The following is a 24213-nucleotide window of genomic DNA, read 5'->3' as shown; positions in this document are numbered from 1 at the left end:
TCAAATGTAGCAAACAAAAATAAATGCGAATTATTTTAAAAAATTAAACAAGATTTTCTTTTATATTTTTTTGTAAGAAGAAATCGTTTCGACTTTATTGGTTACGTTAAAAGAACAATCACTGCAAACTTAATTTTTGTTCTCATTTTACTTGACGCAACTTTCGAGAATTTAGTTCTCATCCACCTCAGCCTCTTGTTCTTCTTCGAATTCAGCATCCTCATCGGCGGTAGCCTCCTGGTATTGCTGATATTCAGAGACCAAGTCGTTCATGTTGCTCTCAGCCTCGGTGAACTCCATCTCATCCATACCCTCGCCAGTGTACCAATGCAAGAAAGCCTTGCGACGGAACATAGCGGTGAATTGCTCAGAGATACGCTTGAACAGCTCCTGGATGGCAGTCGAGTTTCCAATGAAAGTAGCAGACATTTTCAGACCACGGGGCGGGATGTCACAAACAGCGGTCTTCACATTGTTGGGGATCCATTCAACAAAGTATGAGCTGTTCTTGTTCTGGATGTTCAGCATCTGCTCGTCAACCTCCTTCATGGACATGCGTCCACGGAAGATGGCAGCGACGGTCAGATAGCGGCCATGACGAGGATCGCAGGCAGCCATCATGTTCTTAGCATCGAACATCTGTTGCGTCAGCTCAGGCACTGTCAGCGCCCTGTATTGCTGGGAGCCTCGAGATGTCAGGGGTGCAAAGCCAGGCATGAAGAAATGCAGACGTGGGAATGGAACCATATTAACTGCCAGTTTGCGGAGATCAGCATTCAGTTGGCCAGGGAAGCGGAGGCAAGTTGTTACGCCAGACATTGTCAACGAGACGAGATGGTTCAAGTCACCATAAGTTGGGGTTGTCAGCTTGAGGGTACGGAAGCAGATGTCATAGAGCGCCTCGTTATCGATGCAGTAGGTCTCATCTGTGTTCTCGACCAACTGGTGCACCGACAGGGTAGCATTGTAGGGCTCAACAACGGTGTCCGATACCTTTGGCGAGGGCACCACTGAGTATGTGTTCATGATTCTATCGGGATATTCCTCACGGATCTTGGAGATCAGCAGGGTACCCATGCCGGAACCGGTGCCGCCTCCAAGCGAGTGTGTAAGTTGGAAGCCTTGCAGGCAATCGCACGATTCAGCCTCTTTACGCACAACATCGAGCACTGAATCGACGAGCTCAGCGCCTTCTGTGTAATGACCCTTGGCCCAGTTGTTGCCGGCACCAGATTGACCGAACACAAAGTTGTCGGGTCTGAAGATCTGGCCGAAGGGACCCGATCGCACGGAGTCCATGGTGCCAGGCTCCAAATCGACGAGCACAGCGCGAGGCACATATTTGCCTCCGGACGCCTCATTGTAGTATACATTGATACGTTCTAATTGTAGGTCGCTGTCGCCATGGTAAGCGCCGGTAGCATCAATGCCGTGCTCATCGGAAATGATTTCCCAGAACTAAAATGAAAGTAAAAGACGTTCATTTAATTTTAAAATTTCAAAAAATTAATTCACTTTTTTATTTTATATCTACTAAGCCTTCTTTTATAGAAAATAAATCTATTTCAAATAATTGTTTAATTAATATGATTTATTTCAATTAGTACCAGCCCTTTTAAAATAACTAAATCAATTTCAAATAATTGTTCTCAAACTCTTTGCTATTTCATTCTTTCCGAACAGATGTTCGTTGAACTTTGTATCCATTAAAGGGGCACTAATAATAGAAAGCTGTATTTAGACACAAAGTCAATAAATAAATATTTTATCAGACTTATGGTGGGCTTAAACCGACAACAACGGAAACATCGTCATCGTCATTGTCGCTGCTTGTGTGTGTGGGTTGATCATAACACCAGCTGTCCACCTTAACAGTCTTTGGCTTTGGCTTTTCCCGTATATGTATGTGGGCTGTGCTTCGCCGTCCCCACGCACAAGCGAGCAATAGTCAGAGTCGCAGTCGCAGTCAGCAGACATGCGCCTACCTCAAATTTAAGCGACAATCTCTCGCTTAATCATATACATTTACATACATACATAAGTACGTGTATGCGCGCAAGCTTACATCATCGCCGGCAACAACACCAACCCAGCCCACACAAGAGAGCAGAAAAGTCGGTTGACTGGCGTAAGCCGAGGCCAAGCTCCGTATAGTGCATCAATTTAGTTCGTCTGGAACGCCATATGGCGTTAGAAATGTACTTTTTCATCATATTACGTCATTTCCAAGCCAAACTTTTTGCTTGTTTATTTGTCGTAAACAATAAAAAATACCTCACCTCAAAAAAAAGGAAGTAAAATTAAGGGAATAAATAAATACAGTTGCTATGATGACCAAAATTACCCTCAAACAAACAACTGTATCTTAATTGTGTCTGCGCCTACAACAAAAACAAATATAACTACTTCTCATGCATATCGAAGGTAAATATCGTAGGAAAATATAAAATTGTTGCAGCTGCTGCAAAAAGGGGGTAGTTTTCTATGTATTACGAGGACAACAATGGCTGTATTGATTCTCCGAAAGGACGTCGATGACGAAGCCAGCTCGCAATGGGTTTGCCGGCAAAAGAGCTTATACGCATGTGCATGAAAACTGGCAACACTGCCTTTGGGTGTGTCATATGTAAGTAGATATATATATATATATATACAAATATGTAAATGCATATGAATGCATATATATACATGTATTAGAGCACATCGACGCTTTATGGTATGTGTGTAATAATAATAATTACTGTACGATTACGGGATTGAGGAATGCTACTTGTTCTTAAAAAGCAAACAAACAAGCAATGCAAATAATTATTTGTGTATACAATTATTATTTACTTATCTGTTTGTATAATAATATTTGCAATGAAATAACTTTGATAAAGTACAATTTTTTTTTTATCGAATGACCGCATGAAATAACTAAAACTTCTTTTATATATGTATGTATATATACATTCAATGCATACATATGGATATATTGTATGTACATGCCGCTACACAGATGTGAACGTATGTGGATATACAATCATGTATACGTGTATGTATTTACTTTGTGTCATTGCGAACCGGTCGGCAACCGGTTCAGCCATTTTAGGTAAAATGACGTCATATTTTCTCTTCACCAAACTCCAGAAGGCAAAGCCATATGAGCAGAAAAGACTCGAACAACATGAATATTATATGTTAAACTAGCCCAGTCAAGAAACATTTTGATTGATCGGCTAAAAAACATACCTTTCACCAATTACAAACATACATACTTATACAAGCATATACTTTTTCTTAGTTGCATATGTTTGTATGTATGTATGGTGCCATACCATCTAAAGCGACTTTCTCATTGAAAGAAAAAAAAACTAGAGCTATGAAGAAAATGAGTCATTTACTCATATATAAATATGTGTACATGAAAATATGTACATGTCTATATATAAATATGTGTACTAAATGTAAAAATATCAGTTTAATCGATAAAAGTTAATAACATGAAGACACGCCCTAAAATTAATAGATCTAAACCTAAATTCTATATGTACAACTGTGTACATACACATGAATAAAGAAAAAACTGCATGAGCCTGTTTATTATCGTTATATGCTAGGTATTCATATGAATGAAATTATTTTTTCGTATATACATGCATAAATAATTATATGCTATACAAACTTATGCGCCGATGCCGGTGGCCTCAATAATTTTTGCCACATGGCAGCGCAAAAATGACGCCATGTTTACTGGTAACTGTACTTCATTCTTATTTTAAACTCAATTAAGGAAATTCTTCTTAAGTGTTTAGTACATACCTTGGCACCGATTTGGTTACCGCACTGACCAGCTTGGATGTGTACAATTTCCCTCATTTTCTTTTTGTGTATATAAAATTGTAGACTTTTAACTTAAAAAATATTTCCTGCTTTGTATTCACAAACACACTTCTGCCCGCTTCACTTGACGAATACTGTCTGAGTTCTTCGGCGAAATCGCCGGTATAATATAACGTTGATGGCAAGTGTGACCAGACTATGCAAACAAATAATACCACCGCTTTTGAATATAAGAGATTAAAGGTTACACTTTGCGCACACAAATACGTCATAAATGGACATAGCGAACAATATGTATATATATTTGTACATTAATAATAAGTGTATATTAAATCCTGCACATCGATCTTATTTATTAAAATCTATGAATATACTCTGAAATATTAAAAAAGAGCATGAATCAAATTTAAAACTGTTCTCAAACTAAAATTCTATAACTCTGTCTTTTCTCTCCTGCGCTCTTTCGCATTTCCTCTTGATTACTCTCTCATATTCTCTTCTTTGAGAGGTAAAAATAAAACCAATGTTCCTCAGCTTCTAGAAATAACGCGAAGTCACGAAGGAAACAAATGTATGTATATACATATGTATTTACTTTTCTATTTTGACTAGAATAACCCCTGTAGGACCCCAAATAAATTCTTGCTGAGTTTCTTATTATTAGAATGATTTTATTATGTGTGGTTGGAAAATCGATAAATTATGAATTTTTTATTCGGTACTTTTTTGGGACTTTATTTAAATATTTCACCAGATGTTCGGAGCGGTATTTGCCAAGGAGAGCAACAGAGAGAGAAATGGGAGACGTAGATCGGTATATATAGCTAAGCAGCATTTAATGTGACTTAAACGAACCACCTGGTTATAGCTTAGTAATAAAAAAAAAGTGTAAAAAAACTGGCCCCCTTTACCAACCAAGCTTTTATAAATTACAGGCAACGCCCTATTACACACCTTTATAAGAGCGTTTCATACCAATTTTGACCTCAATTTTCCTCTTTTGGGTATAAAAAAGATTTACCATTCTACTACATATGTAGGCTACCAAAAATTCATTATATATATAAATATATAAACGAAATATTTTTTACGGCTATAAAATAGATAAATTGATTTTGATATGGAGGAGGATATTTTCCCCTTCTGAATTATACAGTATACACTCAGATTTTCTTTGACCTCGAAAAAGAGTCACTTGTCAAAGAGATCAACAGTATTATGACAATACTTCATGAATCTAGCTGAATGAATGTGGATGATATCACTTTTGACTTTGCTTGACTAACAGTAGGCGTATAACCAGGGTCTTAGCTAGATCTGTAGATAAGTTTATGAAATCAATTATATAGAATATAAAAAATTAGTGTTTTTTTTTTTTTGTTCATTTGTAGGTATATTCAGAACGGTTGACAGCAAACTAATTTTATTACATATACATATATATGTCAATTATTATACAAAAGAACGGGATTATCTTTTGTCACGTCAAATCATGTTAATATTTCGTTATCTAATCAATGGACTTCATCTTGCATAAATGATTAACAGGTAACATTTTCACTTCGTCGTTTATCTTACAGACGAGCACATCACCCTCCTGTTTGGACAATACTTTGCCAACAGATTCTCTTTCTTCTCCGTAAATGACCTTGAATTCATCGCCGCTATTGGGCGGTACAGGTGCCAAGTGCTCGCTAACAATGGACACGCTACGATCTTCTTGACGAAGAAATACAGAGCAGACTCCATTCGATACTGTGCGAATAATTCCAGTTTGGCCAACGAGATCGGTGTCATCGTGCGTATGAATCCGTACCTCAATATCAGTTGTGCACCAGTCGCCCATCGTCGAGTCAAGGCTAGCTCCAGGCGTTTGTGGATTGTAAGGAGATTGTGGCACACCACCGGGAGTGTTCGGTGAATATGTCGATGGCGATGGCGTATTCATATAACCAACTGGATATGGCGACGGTGCTGGACTGGGACTCGGATTAAACGGACTATAACTTCTATCCGAGCCATAAAGAGTTCCAGGCGTTTGTGGAGCGAATTGTGAGGACATTTGATATCCCGGAGTGCCTAAGAGTATAAGTGATTAGTATTTATAGTACACAAATATATTCTTAGTATAGTACTTGGATTATAGCCTGGGCTTGGACTTGGCTCCTCCAACGAATAATCAAAGTCTGTGTTACGAGCTGGTGTCGTATTTGCTGTAGGATCCCATGCGCCATGACGTGGTGTCATGCTGCCATCATGAGACGGCGTCATCGTACCGTAAGGTGTACGAGTATCTGTATCCCAATTGGGTGTCTGACTGCCAACCAAGGGAGTCTTAGAGCCAGCAGCAGTGTAGCTGGGCGTTTGTGCTCCGTAGCCGGGTGTACGGGCCGGTGTGCGACCATAGGTGGATACGCTGCCTTCTTTGCCAGGCTCTCCAACAATAACAATGTGATTGCGATCCACTGAAATTGTCTGGCATGACGTGTGCAACTCGACACGAGCTGTGCTTTCAGTTGCATCTTTAACAATGCCAACCGCACCTGAATTAACAAACAATATAAAATATATATTATACGAATAACATCATTTTACGTAACCATCGATAAGCATACCTTTGTAGGGTCCACCACAAATTTTGATAGTTTTTCCCAGAAGCTCTCGATCGCGCGTCACTCGGAATCCGCCTCGTCCACCGCGTGAACCACCACGCGCACCACGGCCACCAGACGGATGCATTGGAGATTGGATTCGTGGCGACATGAATCCCAATCCTCCAAGCGTATTAGGATTGCTGACATTAGACTTGCTCCCACCAGCGAGTTGCAGGTGACGCGTCTTACAAACAAAAATACCTCCGTTTTCGGTGTACATGCGACAATGGAGAAAAGCCAAACTACGATATAAATGCTTTATTTCTCCGGAGCGACCCTATTTAAATATAAATGTCAATTAATCAATAAGTCAAATTGATAAAAAGATGGCTTATATTTGCTTACGGCATGAGGGCCCTCCATAACCTTGACAATATCGCGACGGCGTATCTGATTTTGATCAGCATCCAGGGCGACAGTATTCTGATTTTCACGGCGTTTGTGCAAAGCCGTTGGCTTGCATTCAATGCACTTTCCATTCATGCCCAAGACATGGAAATTCTCTCGCTCTAGGCGCACTATAACACCAACATTTTGTGAGCTGAGGAATTAATTATACTTGGTTAAATAAAAAACTTATTAAACAAAACCAACTCACTCAAGCTGCACTAGATCGCCCCATTGAAACTGGCCAAGACAATCAACTCCGGTTGCTACATCTGAGCAGAGCTGCAAGTCACGTGGCAGAACCTCAAGTTCATGGTTTGTTAAATCCGAGACAAGCACAACTCGCGAAGGCTCAACGCGTATAATGAGACCAGTTTCGCCTTCATAGCGGCCAGCCAACACCCTCGCATGATCACCCGTTTTGAAGTATTTGCGTAACTCGCTTGCTTTAAAAATAAGTGGATCCTACAGAAAAAAATATTTATTGAAGTTGAAAGAAAACTAAAGTTAATTAGCCATATACACTACCTTTAAATCTTGATGTTTCGGCATCACCGTAATCATTGTGCCATCAATAGCAACAATCTTTGCCTGCAAGTTTTCCAAATCACCAACGCAAACCTCAACATTATCACCCATTGAGAAGGAATGAGCAGCAGTTGGATCATCTTTAACGCTTGCCATAATTTCCAAGTTAACTTCTATAAAGTGTAAATTATACAAGTTTATATATGTAATTGTTTATATGTAATAGTTTGATATTCACTTACCCTCTGGCGCTTCTTCAAACCGCTCCAGTTCGGCCAGTGTGGGCTTTACGCCCTCAGACAGAATTGCCGACATAGTAAAGTTTTTATAAAGAAAACCCTTGCGCGAATAACGATTGCCTTCAAAAAGCAGAAAATCACCATCCGAATGAACTTCGCCGCCAATAGCCCTGACAGCCTCCGGATCAAAGGGTTTTGCTGGTGGTCTACGTTTTTTCTTGCGCTTGCCATCGTCACTTTCCTGTAGAAAATAAATAATTAAATAATAAACAACAATATAAATTCAATTAAAAAATTTACCGTTGCTGTCGTTCTTAATGCACCGCGCAATCTGGTATAGTCGATACGAGGGAGAAGCTTTAGATGCACTTGATTTTGAGCCAGATCAACATAATCCACTTGGGCAATGTCATCCTTGTATAAGCCACGCTTCAAGCGCACCCACTGCTTCACTTTAAGTCCCACTTGCTCTTTAACTACTTTAAGGACATCTGTCATCTCCTTAATTGGCACCATTTCCTGTTTCCATTTGCCCATGCGAAGATTGCCCACATTGTCGATGGCTGTTTTCACATGAGTTTGCTTATAGGCTTCCAAATAAATATATCCCTTAACACCCTCCGGTGCTATAATCGATTTGATTTGCAATGGATCATCCGTATTCAAATAAGTTAAGAACTTTCTCATTAAGAGCAATGCCGTCGCTTTTTCTTCTCCAATGCGACATTTTACCATCCACAAATTAGGATCTCTGGAGAAAAATTGATTTTAGTATCAAACAACATAAATAAGATATAATTATAAATTATTAACTTACTTGATACCGGGCAAAAGAGTTTGTTGAGTGATCTCATCAGACATTTCCTCGCCTCCATCGCCAAAATGTCGTTTAACCATTGATTCATCGGCATATTTCTTTCTTAGATATTCCTCAATTTCATCCTCTTTTTGTGTACTATTGAAATTTGCATTAAAATATGTGCATAATTGAGTTGTCTAAGAGAAACTTACTCCCACAAATTGGTGCCTCTCCGCCTGATTTCAATATCTCTGGCCGTGGGACCCAATTCATCAATTTCATTGCCAACAATGCCAATTTCATTGGCACCTTCCTCCCATTCATCGTCTTCGTCAACCTAAGTATTATAAATTGATATTAATAATTATCAACGAATTCAGTCAGTGTTTTATTATTAATACTTCACCTCGTCATCTACTTCAGCTTCGTCAATAATAAAGCCACCAAAGCGCTCCTTTTTCTTTTTCTTTCGTGGATGATCATCTTCGTTTTCTTCCTCTTCGTATTCCTCAGAATCGATCTCTTCTCCTTGTTGATCTTCATCTTCGGAATCATCGGTTTTGCGGCGATGTCCACGTCCTCCTTGGGGCTGTGGAGAATCGGATCCGGAGCCCGAATGGGCTGAATGAGAACGCGAGCGAGAGGATCGGGATCGGGATCGGGATCTGGATCTAGATCTGGAAATCGATCTTGACCTTGAGCGTGGGCCAGATTTGGATCTAACACTTTGTTGCGACTTGTTAGATATGGATCCATCGTCCGATCCACTATCCGACATATTGCTGACTTCGGAGTCCGACATTTTTTCACTCTGTAAACGTGTACAAAACCACGCGTTATGTTAATACAATAAAATGAACATATTCAAAAGTCTGCTAATAGTTATACTTACTGATATCTTAATATTCAATCTATATATTAGCCATACATTTGCACAATATATTATTAATTATAATTCTTACAGAGAATGCAATGGGGTTGCTATTAAATTGACGCTTAGTTATGGACGATGGAAAATATACATTGAAAATAGAAAGGTTGCCATGAAATGAAGCTATCGATTGTTCAAATATGATATCGAGCTTCGACGTTTTTAGCTTATCGATGTTTTTTATTTTAAAATAAGTGCTCACATCATAATAATAAAAATGGTCATATATTATTTAGTTTTTCAGTAAAGTAATTCAATTTATTTGTTGTGTAACCTTAAGATACTATGTGTCATGTTTTTTCGAAATGACCGTCCTGTACTTCAGTCCCTTCATTGATATTAATAGAAGTAGAGTGCTGCTGTAAAAATAATTAATAATATAGTAAACAATGCTACAAAATATTAAATTACATGTTGGATAATAGAAACATAATTGAAAGTTTGCGTTAAATATGAAACGTAGTTTCACTACAATTTGTGACGTCACCTTTATCATCTCTGGCTTTGTGCGAATGGCAGTCCAGACCAAATACAGCAGATGACACTCCTATGAATAGAAATATTAAAAAGACAAGAAGAAGAACGTGTGTGGGGAAGTAATACCTGTTTTTATATTTCACAAATATTAAATAACTAAATAGTTCAGGCAATTTGTCAAATGATAAATCGGTTCACTATGTTTGCAAATCGATTATATACATAGATGATTTCATAAACAAATAATGCACAAACTGAATGAGCGAGTATATATAGCATATTAGAGTTTTATATATGTATGTGCATGTATGTATGTTTGTATGTGTGTATATAGAAATTAATACAAGGCATACGCATATATTATTTTCGAGAGATTCGACTTTCGGATCAATCAACCGCAGTATGATAGAGAGATTATTGAATGTCAAATTGTTATTCTAGGTTTGTGTGTTAATTTGCAATAGAACAAAATCAAAAAATTGCGTGCACCTTATTCTAATAAAAGAAAATTACGTTTTAGAAGATGCAACGCGTTGATTTCAGACGATGTCTGCATTGAATATATGTGTATGTACATAAATAATTTAAGTCTGGATTGCATACATTATATATAGGTGGTGAATTTTTGAATAAAATCGCCTACTGTGCGATATATTTGGAACATGAACACCGCAGAGCGCAAGAACCAAAGCAGTCAGCCGCATAAGAACAATGAATGTAAGTAAATATTGAATAATGAATGTAAACATAAAATATAACATAATATAATTTTATTTGTTTATTAGCCCACTCTGAAGATTATGTTCTTCAGGTACATATGCCAAACAAGAGTTTTAAATCAATAGTCTTCAATAGAGATGAAACAGTTTTCCACATTATACGAAAAACTGTCGAAGAGTTTGGGAAAGATGGACAACCACCTCCCAGCATTCAGAGATATGCGTGTCGAATGTTGAACGTAATAACGAAAGAAGTATGTCTAACGAATATGGTATTGGAATCTGTTTACTAAATCTATAAATAAACAATTATCAGGTACTATGGTTAGCAAGAACAACGTCGATGGACAAGGTTTTGTCTCACATTCTGTCACCTGGCTGCTCGAATGTCGATTGTCCAAACAACGATCCCATAAAAGCTGAGCTTGCTGAACACAAAGATACTCATCAAGGTCGAAGAGCTGTTACCACAGGAGTGTGGCGTGTCGAGTTACGCGTGCGATATGTGCCCCATAAAATTCAAGAATTATTCGACGAAGATAAAACGACTTGCTTCTATTTCTTTGATCAGGTAAGATAATTGCAAAATAAATATATACGTCAATCAAATGTAATTGAGAATGTGTGGTTGATATTTCAGGTAAAAGACGATTATATTCAATCGAATATATCTGGTATCGATGCCGATGTAGCAGTTCAACTATGCTGTTTGGGTATACGGCATTACTTCAAGAACATAACGTTAAAAGCGCCAGATAAAAAACAGCATATTGATTACATTGAGAAGGAAATTGGATTCAAATGTTTTATTCCGCAATCTGTGATAAGCACAACAAAGCCAAAGAATCTGAAGAAGATGATACAGGTCGGATACAAAAAGGTCTACAACTATAATGACATTGAATATTTGACAAAGTATGTATTCGTGTGAGCCCCATTAATATAAGATTAATTGTTCTAATCAACTACATTTTTCTTAAAAGGTTCTTCGATCTTCTTAAAAACTTTTTCATAACCGATTTCGAACAATTTTCTGTCACCTTGAGCTCCGCCTGGAATATATCTGGAATTCTGCATGTTGGTCCGCATATTGGTAAGAGCTTTATAAGTTTAATAGCTTTATTAGTTTAGTAATTATTAAATCGCATATACTTTTCAGGAATCTCTTACCAGACACATCCACAAGCCAGCTTAAGGAATGTTGCACAATTCAAAGATGTGGTAGCTATTAAAACCTGCGCTCTTCCAAAGGAAAAATCATCTAACGAACTCGAGTTACAAAATTTGAAATGCAATTGTCAAAAGATCAAGACTCAAATCAAAATATCTGCATCAAATATTACGGAAGATTTGATCATAACATGCAATGGAGTTAATGTAAAGTTAACAATTAATACTTTTTATCATTCTTATAGTTATAATTATGTATCCATTTTTAGACCGCTGAAAGTATTGCCGATCTTATTGATGGATATTGCAGGCTATTATCGAAAGATCTAGGATTTACAGTTTGGGAACGCGAAACGAACATTGTGAAAAGTGCAACGAAGTCACCAAATCCTGCACAAGATGATCTTGATTCGTCATCCCCTGCTAAAACTAAACCCATGCTTACAGATGATTATGCTGAAATTGGTTTATTGGAAGGCGAAGGAGATTACTCCACTCCCACTGGTATGTTATAGCTGCTTCTAAATATCATTTAAGTCATATTAATATTGGTTTCTCTCTTATTAGTGCGCAATTATGAATTGGATCGATCTCAAATAGTTCTAAGCGCTAAAATTGGCGTGGGACAGTTTGGAGACGTCTACGTTGGCACATATACAGTTCCAATATCAGCTAAAGCTAAAAATAAAAGATCCGAACGTGCTCAGAATAGTAGCGATGCCAAATATACTGTAATGCAAGTTGCTGTAAAGACATGTAAAGCAAACGAGGATCCAGAAAAGACAGAGAATTTCCTTGCCGAAGCATGTAAGTTAAATGATCTGTAGAAGAACCTTGCTTAAATTTTGTAGACTCCAAGTTGTATGATCAAATATTGAATATGCTTCTCTAAATCTTCATTTCAGATATAATGCAAAAGTTCCATCATCCACACATTATTCGATTGATTGGTATTTGCAGTGTAATGCCCATTTGGATTGTAATGGAATTGGCTCAGCTTGGTGAGCTGCGTGCGTACTTAAAAGCGAACAGCGAGAGGTAAGCAAAGCACATTTCTAAAGAATTATAACAATTATACATAATATTTCGCCTCCAGGTTAACTCATGGAACTTTGCTTCAATACTGTTATCAGTTGTCAACGGCGCTTAGCTATTTGGAATCAAAGAAATTTGTTCATCGAGATATTGCAGCTAGGAATGTGCTTGTGAGCAGTCCTACTTGTGTTAAGGTGGGCAAAGTATATAAAAATCCTAAAATGTATTCATTCATTAAACTTAAAATCTTTTAGCTGGCTGATTTTGGTTTATCTCGATGGGTTTCGGATCAGTCCTATTATCACTCAACACCCACAGGTTTGGAATTAAATTATTATGAAATTTACATCGGGAAAAAATTAAATAAAATTTATATTTTAGTTGCACTGCCTATTAAATGGATGTCGCCCGAGTCGATCAACTTTCGAAGATTCACAACAGCTAGTGACGTTTGGATGTTTGGTTAGTAAATGGTATAATATCACAATATAACTTATTTAACATTAATTAAATTTCTGTATAGGTGTTTGCATTTGGGAAATTCTTATGCTGGGCGTTAAACCGTTTCAAGGCGTTAAGAACAGTGATGTAATCACGAAGCTCGAAAATGGAGAGAGGCTACCATTGCCACCCAACTGTCCACCCAGATTATACTCACTTATGTCTCAATGTTGGGCATATGAACCGCTAAAAAGACCAAATTTCAAACGGATAAAAGAAACTCTTGAGTACGTTTTGAAAGAAGCTTTTGCTTGGTAGATATTTTTTTAATATAATTCATATTTTAGAGAAATATTATCAGAAGACGATATGAACTCAACGGAGACGCTGAGGCGTGAGAATCGTCGTCTTGCAGGAGTTTCTTGGATTGGCAACGAAGACAGCGATATTCCACCATTGAAACCATCTCGAACAGTAAATGATACTGGTAAGCTTACATAGTGAATTGAACAATTTGATTGATAATTTATTAATTGTTTTTGCCTTCAGATCTTCCTAGCATGTTAAATACGTCGGATGAGAACAAAAGTGTGGCGCAGACCTATATCATTGCCCAAAATCCAGCAGTTCTTGCCAGATTAATGATGGAAAATCAAAAGCGCGGCATTAATCCTGCAGCATACACTACACCCGCTTCGGTATTTAATACTTTAGCCGTAGGCATAGATTCCAGTACATCGAATCATTCGCTTAAAACTACTAAACTCCCCGCAGCGGAGCTCTTCAAACTCGATCCTGTCGTTGATCCAAAAGTTCAAAACAAATTTCCAACTAACAGCAACTCTTCCCAAAACCTTTATCCATCTCCATCTGTCATAAGTTCACTTGACTCCACCCACATGCCGTCATATTTACCCCCTACGAACATTAGGCCTCAGCAGGTATCAGGATTTATGTCAGAGAATTTGCCACTTAAAAATAATTTTATAATAAGTGCACCGCACACGGATAATGACTTTCACGCGAATCAGACGCAGACGGACAGCAAATGTGGTAACCCAGCGGCTAGAGTCTCAGGTTATAGTCTTTATGGAAGTCTTGAAAGGCATCAGCCACAAATGGATAAGCCTATGCATTCAAAGGGCGGCAGCCTGGAGCGCCATCAATCATTAATGACGGCACAGAACTTAGTCTTTCATAAACCAGGCACGAGTTACTCTGACCGTTCCAGAAGCATTGAACGCAAGAGTCATTTCAATGCCTATCGCCAACAAATGAAAACGTCAATTGAATGCGACGCTCTGCCAGAGGAAATCTATGACTTTGGCGGTGTTGGCCTCAAGACTTGTGTATCTGTTAAACAAAAGAACGATTCAACATCCTTAACACATGCACCGCCAAACCATTCTACCCAAATAGGACAAGATTACAAAAGTCCAGGGCAGTGCTTCGCTGGAAATCAAAATATTTTATGCAGCGAAAATTTAACAAGCGATGCACATGAAAATCCTGGAGAGCCACAATGGACGACGCATTCTTATCCACTTCAGGTTGAACTCAATAACGATAATTTGGAAGGAGCAGCTTGTATTCAAATGAATTCTGAAGTGGGAAATCAGGTTTGGCTGGACGAAGTATTATCCTGACACATGACAAGACGTCTTTATCTTTTTTGATTTCCGTTTTTAGTTATATTATTTAATTGGTTTATTTTAAGTTATGTTTAACAGAAATAATTTATGCGGATGACAGACAATAATGTATAATTTTAATTTTCAGACAATTCCTAATCCAATTGTGGATAAGCTATGGCAACAGCGAAAAGACAGTAACAGCGATGGTGAATGGCTGTATCAGGAGGAAATGGTGGTAAGTTGAGAGTTAAACAACAATCAAGCTGTTCACTAAATTATTACTTTACAGAGAAAGCGATCTAGTCCAATAACATCCGGAGTTGATACAGATATTGGAAAACATCGATCTTACCAGCCTGACATGATATTTGAGAGCACAACGGGATCTTTAGATTCTGCAAACTCCAAGACAAGGCCAAAATTACCAAATACCGTTTCTCTCAAGTTAAATAACTCGCCATCTGATCACATGGTATCTCAGGCAGCAGAAGACAGCACAAAGTTAAGAAACAACGAGCATCGTGAATCGTTACGGCCAATAAATAGAGCAAATGATGAGATTTACTGTGCTACAACAGCAGTTGTCAAATCAATTATGGTACTTTCACAAGGTGTAGAAAAAGCGCATGTCGATGGTTACTTAAATTTGGTTAAAAATGTGGGTGTGGAGCTTCGAAACCTATTGAAATCGGTGGATAATATTTCTATATTCTTTCCGGCTCAAGCCCAAAAGTAATTTCGCATATTCACACTAATATGAATGTATTATTTAAAGTCATTGTTTTTGATTTGCAGAGAAGTCGAGATGGCGCACAAAGTTCTCTCAAAAGACATGCAGGAGTTGGTTTCTGCAATGCGATTAGCGCTTCAATACAATGATACTACTTTGGACAGTGAATATCGAAAGTAATTATGTCAATCGAATAAAGAGAAAGTCTTTTATTAATATTTTATTTTCTCTTTTATAGGAGTATGTTATCTGCAGCACATATCTTGGCCATGGATGCGAAGAATCTTTTTGATGTTGTCGATTCAATAAGGAATCGATATCAAACTTTTGCAATTCCCAACAGAAAAGCATCAAGTGGATCATTGAGTTGTGAAACCAGTCAATCGCCTGGCGACAACGGTTCTGCCTCATCATCTCTTTCTATTGGTGTCGAACCGTTAAAGTCCATGGCTGACATAAGTCTGTACGACAATGAAAACTTACACCAAAGCTACAACGCACAACATTTACAAACATCTAGCTGCAGTGGCAGCATTATTGATGGCAACAGTCAGGGCAGCTTACACATTGAACATGAACTTAATCATGATGGGCGCTCCAATGAGCCCTTGAAAATCATAGAAGACACATTAAATAATCCAGCCGAGCATATGTATTGCAACACATCCACCGTACATGGCCACGCATAAATAATTAGATTGCTAATCCTATTACTTCATATTAATATATCTTGAATCTTAAGTCTACAGATAGTATATGCTAACATTCTGTGTATATAGGAAACCAAAATACGTATGTACATATGTTTTTTTCACAAAAGCGGAATTCATCTCAAGAACTCATAACACACATAACATTAATAACATAAATATCGCATGTTCATAAAAATATGACGAACACTCAACGTCGGCCGGCCGTCAAGTAGTCAAAAATACATTAAGGTACTAAATATGTTTATATAACTCAAAAAATATTAATAAATAAATACGAAAAACATTCGACTAAACGATATCCTGCCTCGCGCCGATGTTTAATTTCATATTAATATATGTTGTATAATTAACCGGGTAAAAATTTAACTAAAAAGTCAAGGTACTTAGTATATTAGTATCAATCGATTATTTTAGAATATATTAAGCCGTCCAATTTAAGAGTATTAGAAGTTTTAACAAAGTTAGTTAGAGAGTAAGCACAATAATTCGATAGAGAAATTACAAGAATAAAATGCTTACGACCCAAATTACAAGTTTGATCAAATTTTAATTTAACGCTTTTAATTCAATGAAGGCAATTTGAGATTAGACATAGAGGTTTACAATTTACGCTTTAAACTAAACAGAGTAAAAGACATTTGAAAACTTTTTCCACTGATTTGAAATATATAATATTGAGGAGACTTGTATTAAAAGGTATATTTAAATAGAGCTGCTGATAGATTTTCTATGAGTAAATTGTCTGTTCAATCCATTCTTCCAACGTAAACGTTGCAGTTTCGTTCTTTTCCGTATCTCTTTCTTTGAATATTTCTGAAATGAAAAAATATGAAATATATTAGAAAGTTATTTATATATATAATAAATTTTGAATTACCAATATAAGTTTTTATTTTCACTGCACACATGAGGAAATCATCAAATGCGATCTTGCCATCTCTCGATCCATATCGATGACCCAAGGCATTTAGAACACGATTGTTCAAATGGTAGCCCGCTGAGTTAAGCGCTTCGCGTAGCTGAAAGCCTGAAATTCTGCCCGAATTCTCAGTGTCGTATGTTTTGAATATAGCCTTCCATTTGGCAATATCCGAAAGCAAAGCCTCAAACTCCTCAAAGCCCAGTTTACCAGACTTATCTGCATCCAACATCGCCACCATCGAGCGGCAAACATCTTTGGAAAAGCCATGTGTCTCATCGACAATGGCTGTAAATTGGAATAGGAAATGTAAAAATGTTAAAATTGTGTTATTCAGTTATTCTTTATATATATCATATCATAAATATGAGTATTTTGTAATATATATAATTCATAACATAGTAGTATATATATATATTACCTGTTGGGCTCTCTTCGATCAGTCTTTTGTTAGACTGATCATTTCCGCCCAGCTGTTCCTCAAACGGAGTACCTTTAAGGAATGGTCCACATATTAAGGATAGTAGGCCACAGGCATCGCCAGGCATTTCGTCCTGAGTGCCTGCCTGCGTTTCAAATGCATTAAAAGTTGTTTGCCGGTTATAGACAACAGCCTTTGGTAAATCTACAATACAAAAGTATTAAAATTAAATTCACAATATAACTTGTATTGCTGCATCAACTTACCATCGCGCATCGAATGATCTAATATTCGTTTTAGCTCCATCCAATCCACTTCCATATCCTTACCAGCAATGCTGTCAAATAATCTGCGCAAGCCTTCTTTTTGGGGATCGACGGGCTTTGGTGTTGGAAAACCTGGTACAACCTTTTATTGAAGATTATATTCATTAGTTTACTAATTTATTATATATAATTATATTGACTTACCTTATTCGAATCGTCGCCGTAACCAACGTGATCATCATTTTCTCTATACAGAAGTGAAAAATTGACATGATTGATGAGAATTGAAGTAGAATGATTTTCGAAATTATTATAATAATTTTACAAAGGTACTTTACATCTTGAAGGTATAGATAAATCAATGTAAATGAAAGACACAAAAAAAAAAATTCATTGTTGATTGAAAATATTAACTAAATTTATCGATATACTCTACAAATATAAATCTAATTTGATTGATGCAAATGAAAATGTTTTATTTTAATTAAAACAATAAAGATAGACTTGTATTGCACAATTGATTTATTCGAAGGTTATTTACATTTGTAATCAAAGAATAGCTATAGATAAAATACAAGCAACAATTGTAACTTCTCAATGTCTTTTCAACAACTAGAGATTTCTTGGATCATAGAAAATTGTATTTCTTGAAAGTCTTTGCAATAAAATACTAAATATTTTAAATTAAAAATAAATTGTTAGAGCTTAATAAATAAATAATATTTCTAGACGGTTAAGATAGAGATATAGCAAAATGCACTAAAATAATACTCCAAGGAAGGAATTTCGGATTCTAGGAATTTAATACTTTAAATTTGCTTTAGACATTGTTAAGAAAGGCGTTTTACTACATATTTCGAGCTCATTCCAACTGGCATTAGACCTCCCGCAATTATTTTCTCCGACAACTATACAAATTTACGATCGAACAATACACATGCATACAGATTATTAATTAAATACATAATCAATCACATACCCCGCATACCCCTTGAAAATTGCATTTCGCATTAATTAGACTGATTGGAAAAATAAATCTGCTGCCGAATTACATCTAATATACAAACTCTTCTTCATTTGCATTATATACGCACTCCATATTATTTTTAGTTTCGGAGAAGACGCGAATGATGAACTCTCCTTCCTCGTTCGGATCAAAAGTTGAGGGCACAATGAGATAGTGACCCGGAGGTAGATTAAATCGAGCGCATACCTATTAGGAGAAGTAAGTTAATGCGTTTAGATATTCTCTATTTACCTTCAACATACCTCTCGAGTGTTAATAAAGTGAGGCGATCGTCCCACGGAGGACTTATACTTGAAGAAGTTAATTCCCTGTGGACGGTTTTCCAAATCACGTTCGGTTAGGCTGTAAATAGCAAAACCAATTGTAAGGCACTCCATTCCCATATTGCGTTTGGATCTACGATTCTTTTGCATTAGCGCAACAATAACTGTGCAGTTGCCGTCCTCGTCCTGCTCATCGGGATCCACCAGGGTAATGATGTATTGAGGATTATGCCAAAATGTATCTAAGAAATTTCTGCAGCCACCTGCTGTAACGCCAGGTGTCCATTCACCCTCGTACATTGACATCTCCCATTTGCGTTTACCGCTGTGCTGATCGTCAGATGTCTTTGAGAAAGACTCTGGCGATAAATTGCAAAGCTCAACACGATCAAAATGAGTTAAGAAATCTTGGAATGTCATCCAAAATTCTCCATCTCTATCGAAGTTGAGGCCGATTTCCTGCTTCTGTTCCTCGGGTATATAACGCCATTCAGGCGAGCTATCGCTCCATGGACCGTTCCACTCTGCTTCATTTCCCCAAGGATTCCGCATGCGAATCATTGGAATCTTTCCTTGTCGATTCGGTGTCACAATATCAATGAGGCAAACCTGCAGACATTTATATATGCACACCAATAAGTAAATATGTATGCTAAAAATAAATAATAAGTACAGCACCTTAGTAATAGAGTAAGCATGTCCTCTAATCAATCCTTGGGGCGTTTCAGCTTCCAGCACATTGGGATCTGCTTCAATTGAACAACCCATCATGGAGTTACGTTCAGCTGCTTTTTGGAGTATAGTAAACAAATTTGGTGGTGCCTCTTTGAGGTCAAACCATTCACTGACGCCTCCTGTGAAATCTTCCATTGCCTCGCATGTGGTGCCACCCTTAAGCGCTTCATACGATCCATGCAGTCTAAGTTTACACAAGTTAGTAGTATATAATGCTTTTTCGATTCATTTACATACTTGGCATATGCCTTCTCCAAAAGTGCACTCCAGAATTCATTTTTCTCAGCCGAATGCATATAGAGTAACTCTCCTCGATACGTTGGCAAACGATCATCAATAATTACATCAACCCATTTACCTGATTATATGTACATAAAAATTTATTATTTTTAGAATTTCATATACTTAAGCCAAAAATCAGGTCTAATAAAAATAATAATAACTATCTGTTCTAGCTAAAAATATTTATTACCGTATTGCCAGAAGCGAAAATGAAATATTCCAGCGTAATTTTCTTGAAAACTCTGTTCTGGGGGTATTACACGGAAGAACAAGGATGATTCAGATGTCAAATTGGCAGTGGCAGCCAGTAGCCAGCAATCGCCAAGTTCGCCCTGTTGCACATCAAATCGAGAATAGCCTTCTACAAAGAATTGCGGATTTTCAACGATTTCCTGGATTTGTAAATTAATTATTAATATTTGTTCTCTTTGATTGTTTAACAGTTAGAACTTACATGAGGACGCAACCATTCTATATAGCGATCGGGACGACGTGAGAACATAAGCGACTCATTGCTAGCCGGAAACAGTGGATCCTCAAACAGCGATCCGCTCGTCAAGCAGCTATTCAATATAGTTTCATAATCCTGCACCTCCGAATAGGGACCGAGATTCGATTGTGTTTCTCCCAGCTAGAAAATTATGTGATTGTTAATATAATTGATTTTGGAGGATTTTTTTAGTGGACTCTGGTGAATTTTTGTCTGAGGATAATTGAATGAAATTATTTTTTAAACATTTTTTTTTTATATATAAAATATATATAGAGAATATTACATTTAGAGGTACATATATATTGTTTTATATTTTACATATTTTTACAATATACAAAATTTTAACAATACATCAACAACATATTTTTAAAGAGAGATCCCATATTAAAATTACTGAAGACACGCTCCTGAGATTTATCAACATCCGTAACATCCAAACTTGTTAAAAAATAAACCTGCCAATTTCTTAATTGTTTATACAGTTCTGTTACAGGTTCCTGTACGGGCTCTTTTAAAACTTTGTTAATTTCCATAAATAGGTTATTCATATCTTATTATTATATAGTACACACACAAAGTAAGCTAATCGCCTAATCGAGTTAAAAGTGATTTAAAAATTAGGAAATCTATAAATATTTTATTTGACAGTCTTAATATCAATATAAGTACTTTTGTATATATAAATGAAAAATTGTGTAAAATTGAAGCTTAGCTAATAAAAATGTTAATGAACTTTACTAATAATTAATAGACATGTGTGTTTAGACAACTTAGAGCTAGACACAATTGCAATTAAAAAATCACGAACAAATACACAAATAGTATTTTAGACAATTTATCAGCCTTACTTACATTACCATAAAATATAGGTATGGGTGCACTATTCAATGGACGCTATATTTTAAATTTTATTGATTTTTTTATGGTTAATTGACAGAAATGTTAGAAGTGTATAAATGATATGAATGTCTAAGAGTATATATGTATATAGAGCACAAAATATGTATGTAGATATAGTTGTAGTCGATCATGCATTGCATTTAATTTATCACTTACCACACGCATGTTCTTAATGCTTGGCAGGATTCGCTTTGTCTCCGCTTCCTTTTTGACAAAGATTTCGTTTATGACGGAGCCAACGACTTCCTTGGCCGCGCCCATTGCTGCTTGGCCAGCGGCATTGAGAAACTCCTGCCCGGCCTGTTTAAAAAATCCTTTGAGTTCATCCATCTTGGAATGAGAACCTGAAAATTAAAAGTACAAGTTTATTTTAAAGGAATTTTGAATGAATGTATATCAAATAAATGAAAATAATTGTAAGTTTGATGTAATACCTATGGGTATGACCATTTTTCTTTAATTATTTGTATTTATAATTGATAATTGACGTCAATTAAAATCACTATGTGATATACAGGAAATTGCTTAAGCAGCAGCTATATATTATAAATATACTATATAGTTCTGACTATGTTATATATTGCTATATCTGACCGTTCTTAACTATAGCACTCTCAATACTATTCTGAATAAAATTTGTTTTATTATATATTTTTATAGTTACATTTCTTACTGCTCTTAGATATTTACTTAATTTTGTTTTGCAAATGAACAGCTTGGGACAAATTTTAAATTATCCCAGTGGTAATTATTTGTCAGTATTAACTCAGGAATTATACATATATACATATTATTATTCTATGAAGTCACGCAATGAGACTTACTTAATAGTCAGAGTCATTCTCAAAGCATTCGCAACAGAAACACTATGAAAATAATCTTTAATAATGAATATAAAAGGGCTTGGACCAGAATGTTAGACTAGTCAAATTATAGAGCAAATTAAGTTCCCATGACATGTTTTTTATTTTTTAAATACAAATATAAATATTTATTTTGGGCTTACTGAAATCTAGCATTCATTTGTTATCTTTGCAATTGTTTATAAAACTTGGCGAAATCGAAAGATAACTGGTATTTCTTGTTTATGTATTTTTTATTATTGATAGAATTAATTATTTATGGAATATGTGAAGGAATTCGATATATGGATATTACCTACTGAAATATTCTACAAATTTTTAGTTATTTTTAATAATATATAATAAAAAATATTTAATGCAATAATTATTTTGAATTCATTAAAACTTTTGAATAATTTTTTATTTTTTATTTGTTATTATTTCAATCAAATTAAAAAAAAAAAATCAATGAATTGAAATCATTTTATACCTTTTTTTTTTTTTTATTTCAGGCCTTGTTTTAAAATCCAACTGAATTTAAATTTCAGAGAGACAAATACCCGTTATTCTTCAAATATGAATACTATACAATCGCATACCATTGACATACCCCTTTTGATGCCTTGCTAAACCACACGTAAACATATTTATTTTCTAATTCTTCATTCATATAAAAAACACTCATATCCAAATACATACATATACAATTTAATGGTGACATCATATACATATCCAAATACATCTAGCCACATACATACATATGTTTGCACGTGTGTAACAATTTTTGTTCATTTTAGAACAGATGAGCTTGAACGTTTCTTGATCGACATACAAACAAATAAATAGATATATTTAATTCGCTTTTATTGGTCTATTCAACTATATATGTATAAGTTTGCATGTTTGTACAAACATACATATGTATGTATGTGTGGGAATTTTGTCAACATTTTTTCTAAAACGAAAGTATCTCTGATACCACAATTCACATTTCTATGCAATGCCGCAAAACTGGTTTAATAACAAACTACGGAAATACGTTGTATATATATATGAACTACATACACATATATAAATTATTTTTATACATAGTATCTAGTCAATAATTATATTAGTAATCATCGAAACATCTATTTATAATAAATATGTATTTGATACAACACAGTATTTGAGATTAAATAAATCATTTCTGTTTGACACTTGTGGAATCTTTTCAACAACAAAGTGCGTAAATATGCCAATATATATATTTAACAAAAAAGAAAACACTATGTAACTACTCACTTAAATAAGACTCGTTCGTATATTACGCTTGCACTCAACGAACTGTTACTGACTCTTTCTCTTCCAGAATGAGCAGCCAACTATTTGAGTACTTTGCTGATGAGCAATCAGCTGATGCCGAAAATACTAAAAAATTATCGATAATACAAAAGTTTTACACGATAACAATTTCATTTGAATAAATTAAAATAGAAAATTCTTAATAAGCCACGTTTTTTATTAATTAAAAAATTTGTATGAACACAGGTATTTTTAATTTAATAAACAATATATGAAAAATAAATAATATTACCATATGAAATTAATACCATGTTAACTCTTAATTTTGCTGATTTTTTACAGCCGATTTAACTAGTTTATTTTTTATTATTATTAATATAAATTATAAATTTGACAGTTGTTTTGCTAAGCAAATAGAATATGTTCATATTTTATTTCATTTGAGAATGTGAAACTTGTAAAACAAAGTCACGGCTTACGAACCTTTAGATAAAACGAG

At 35.7% G+C, this 24213-nt stretch overlaps 4 protein-coding genes and 1 long non-coding RNA gene across 6 annotated transcripts; 1 reads left to right on the top strand and 4 right to left on the bottom strand.

The window, feature by feature from the left end:
* Positions 1 to 53: 53 nt before the first annotated feature.
* Positions 54 to 3972, bottom strand: LOC6580025 (tubulin beta-1 chain). Its single transcript, XM_002005862.4, has 2 exons — positions 3805 to 3972; positions 54 to 1458 (listed from the first exon to the last, which is right to left on the bottom strand). Exons 1-2 carry the CDS (start codon positions 3859 to 3861, stop codon positions 172 to 174), a joined length of 1344 nt encoding a protein of 447 aa, XP_002005898.1. The 5' UTR covers positions 3862 to 3972; the 3' UTR covers positions 54 to 171.
* Positions 3973 to 5209: 1237 nt separating this feature from the next.
* Positions 5210 to 9457, bottom strand: LOC6580024 (transcription elongation factor SPT5). The gene is made up of 12 exons (XM_002005861.4): positions 9325 to 9457; positions 8839 to 9243; positions 8645 to 8769; positions 8451 to 8588; positions 7934 to 8384; positions 7637 to 7874; positions 7395 to 7567; positions 7078 to 7331; positions 6825 to 7020; positions 6441 to 6756; positions 5961 to 6368; positions 5210 to 5904 (listed from the first exon to the last, which is right to left on the bottom strand). Exons 2-12 carry the CDS (start codon positions 9232 to 9234, stop codon positions 5336 to 5338), a joined length of 3264 nt encoding a protein of 1087 aa, XP_002005897.1. The 5' UTR covers positions 9235 to 9243; positions 9325 to 9457; the 3' UTR covers positions 5210 to 5335.
* Positions 9458 to 9594: 137 nt separating this feature from the next.
* LOC122757708 lies at positions 9595 to 9912 on the bottom strand. Its single transcript, XR_006357821.1, has 2 exons — positions 9851 to 9912; positions 9595 to 9719 (listed from the first exon to the last, which is right to left on the bottom strand). It is a non-coding gene; the product is annotated as an uncharacterized LOC122757708 (long non-coding RNA).
* Positions 9874 to 16578, top strand: LOC6580023 (focal adhesion kinase 1). Of its 2 annotated transcripts, none has more exons than XM_002005860.4 (20): positions 9874 to 9959; positions 10455 to 10557; positions 10626 to 10813; positions 10876 to 11130; positions 11200 to 11474; positions 11543 to 11652; positions 11719 to 11936; positions 11999 to 12233; positions 12297 to 12536; positions 12635 to 12767; positions 12826 to 12958; positions 13019 to 13082; positions 13146 to 13226; positions 13288 to 13492; positions 13553 to 13692; positions 13755 to 13903; positions 14985 to 15074; positions 15129 to 15571; positions 15635 to 15745; positions 15808 to 16578. In XM_002005860.4, exons 2-20 carry the CDS (start codon positions 10503 to 10505, stop codon positions 16256 to 16258), a joined length of 3576 nt encoding a protein of 1191 aa, XP_002005896.1. In that variant the 5' UTR covers positions 9874 to 9959; positions 10455 to 10502; the 3' UTR covers positions 16259 to 16578. The 2 variants fall into 2 exon arrangements, with proteins under 2 accessions (XP_002005896.1, XP_015019532.1); XM_015164046.3 differs by having other exon boundaries at positions 13755 to 14824.
* A 248-nt stretch (positions 16579 to 16826) lies between these two features.
* On the bottom strand, positions 16827 to 23816 carry LOC6580022 (calpain-A). Its single transcript, XM_002005859.4, has 13 exons — positions 23715 to 23816; positions 21745 to 21932; positions 20650 to 20826; positions 20386 to 20587; positions 20151 to 20271; positions 19857 to 20097; positions 19158 to 19787; positions 18983 to 19101; positions 18093 to 18135; positions 17889 to 18030; positions 17623 to 17826; positions 17160 to 17489; positions 16827 to 17095 (listed from the first exon to the last, which is right to left on the bottom strand). Exons 2-13 carry the CDS (start codon positions 21916 to 21918, stop codon positions 17010 to 17012), a joined length of 2469 nt encoding a protein of 822 aa, XP_002005895.1. The 5' UTR covers positions 21919 to 21932; positions 23715 to 23816; the 3' UTR covers positions 16827 to 17009.
* Between the last annotated feature and the right edge of the window lie 397 nt (positions 23817 to 24213).

This window comes from Drosophila mojavensis, unplaced genomic scaffold, assembly GCF_018153725.1.
Source record: "Drosophila mojavensis isolate 15081-1352.22 unplaced genomic scaffold, ASM1815372v1 contig_80, whole genome shotgun sequence".
Classification (NCBI taxonomy): Eukaryota; Metazoa; Arthropoda; class Insecta; order Diptera; family Drosophilidae; genus Drosophila; species Drosophila mojavensis.
This window is presented reverse-complemented; position numbering and strand designations above follow the sequence as displayed.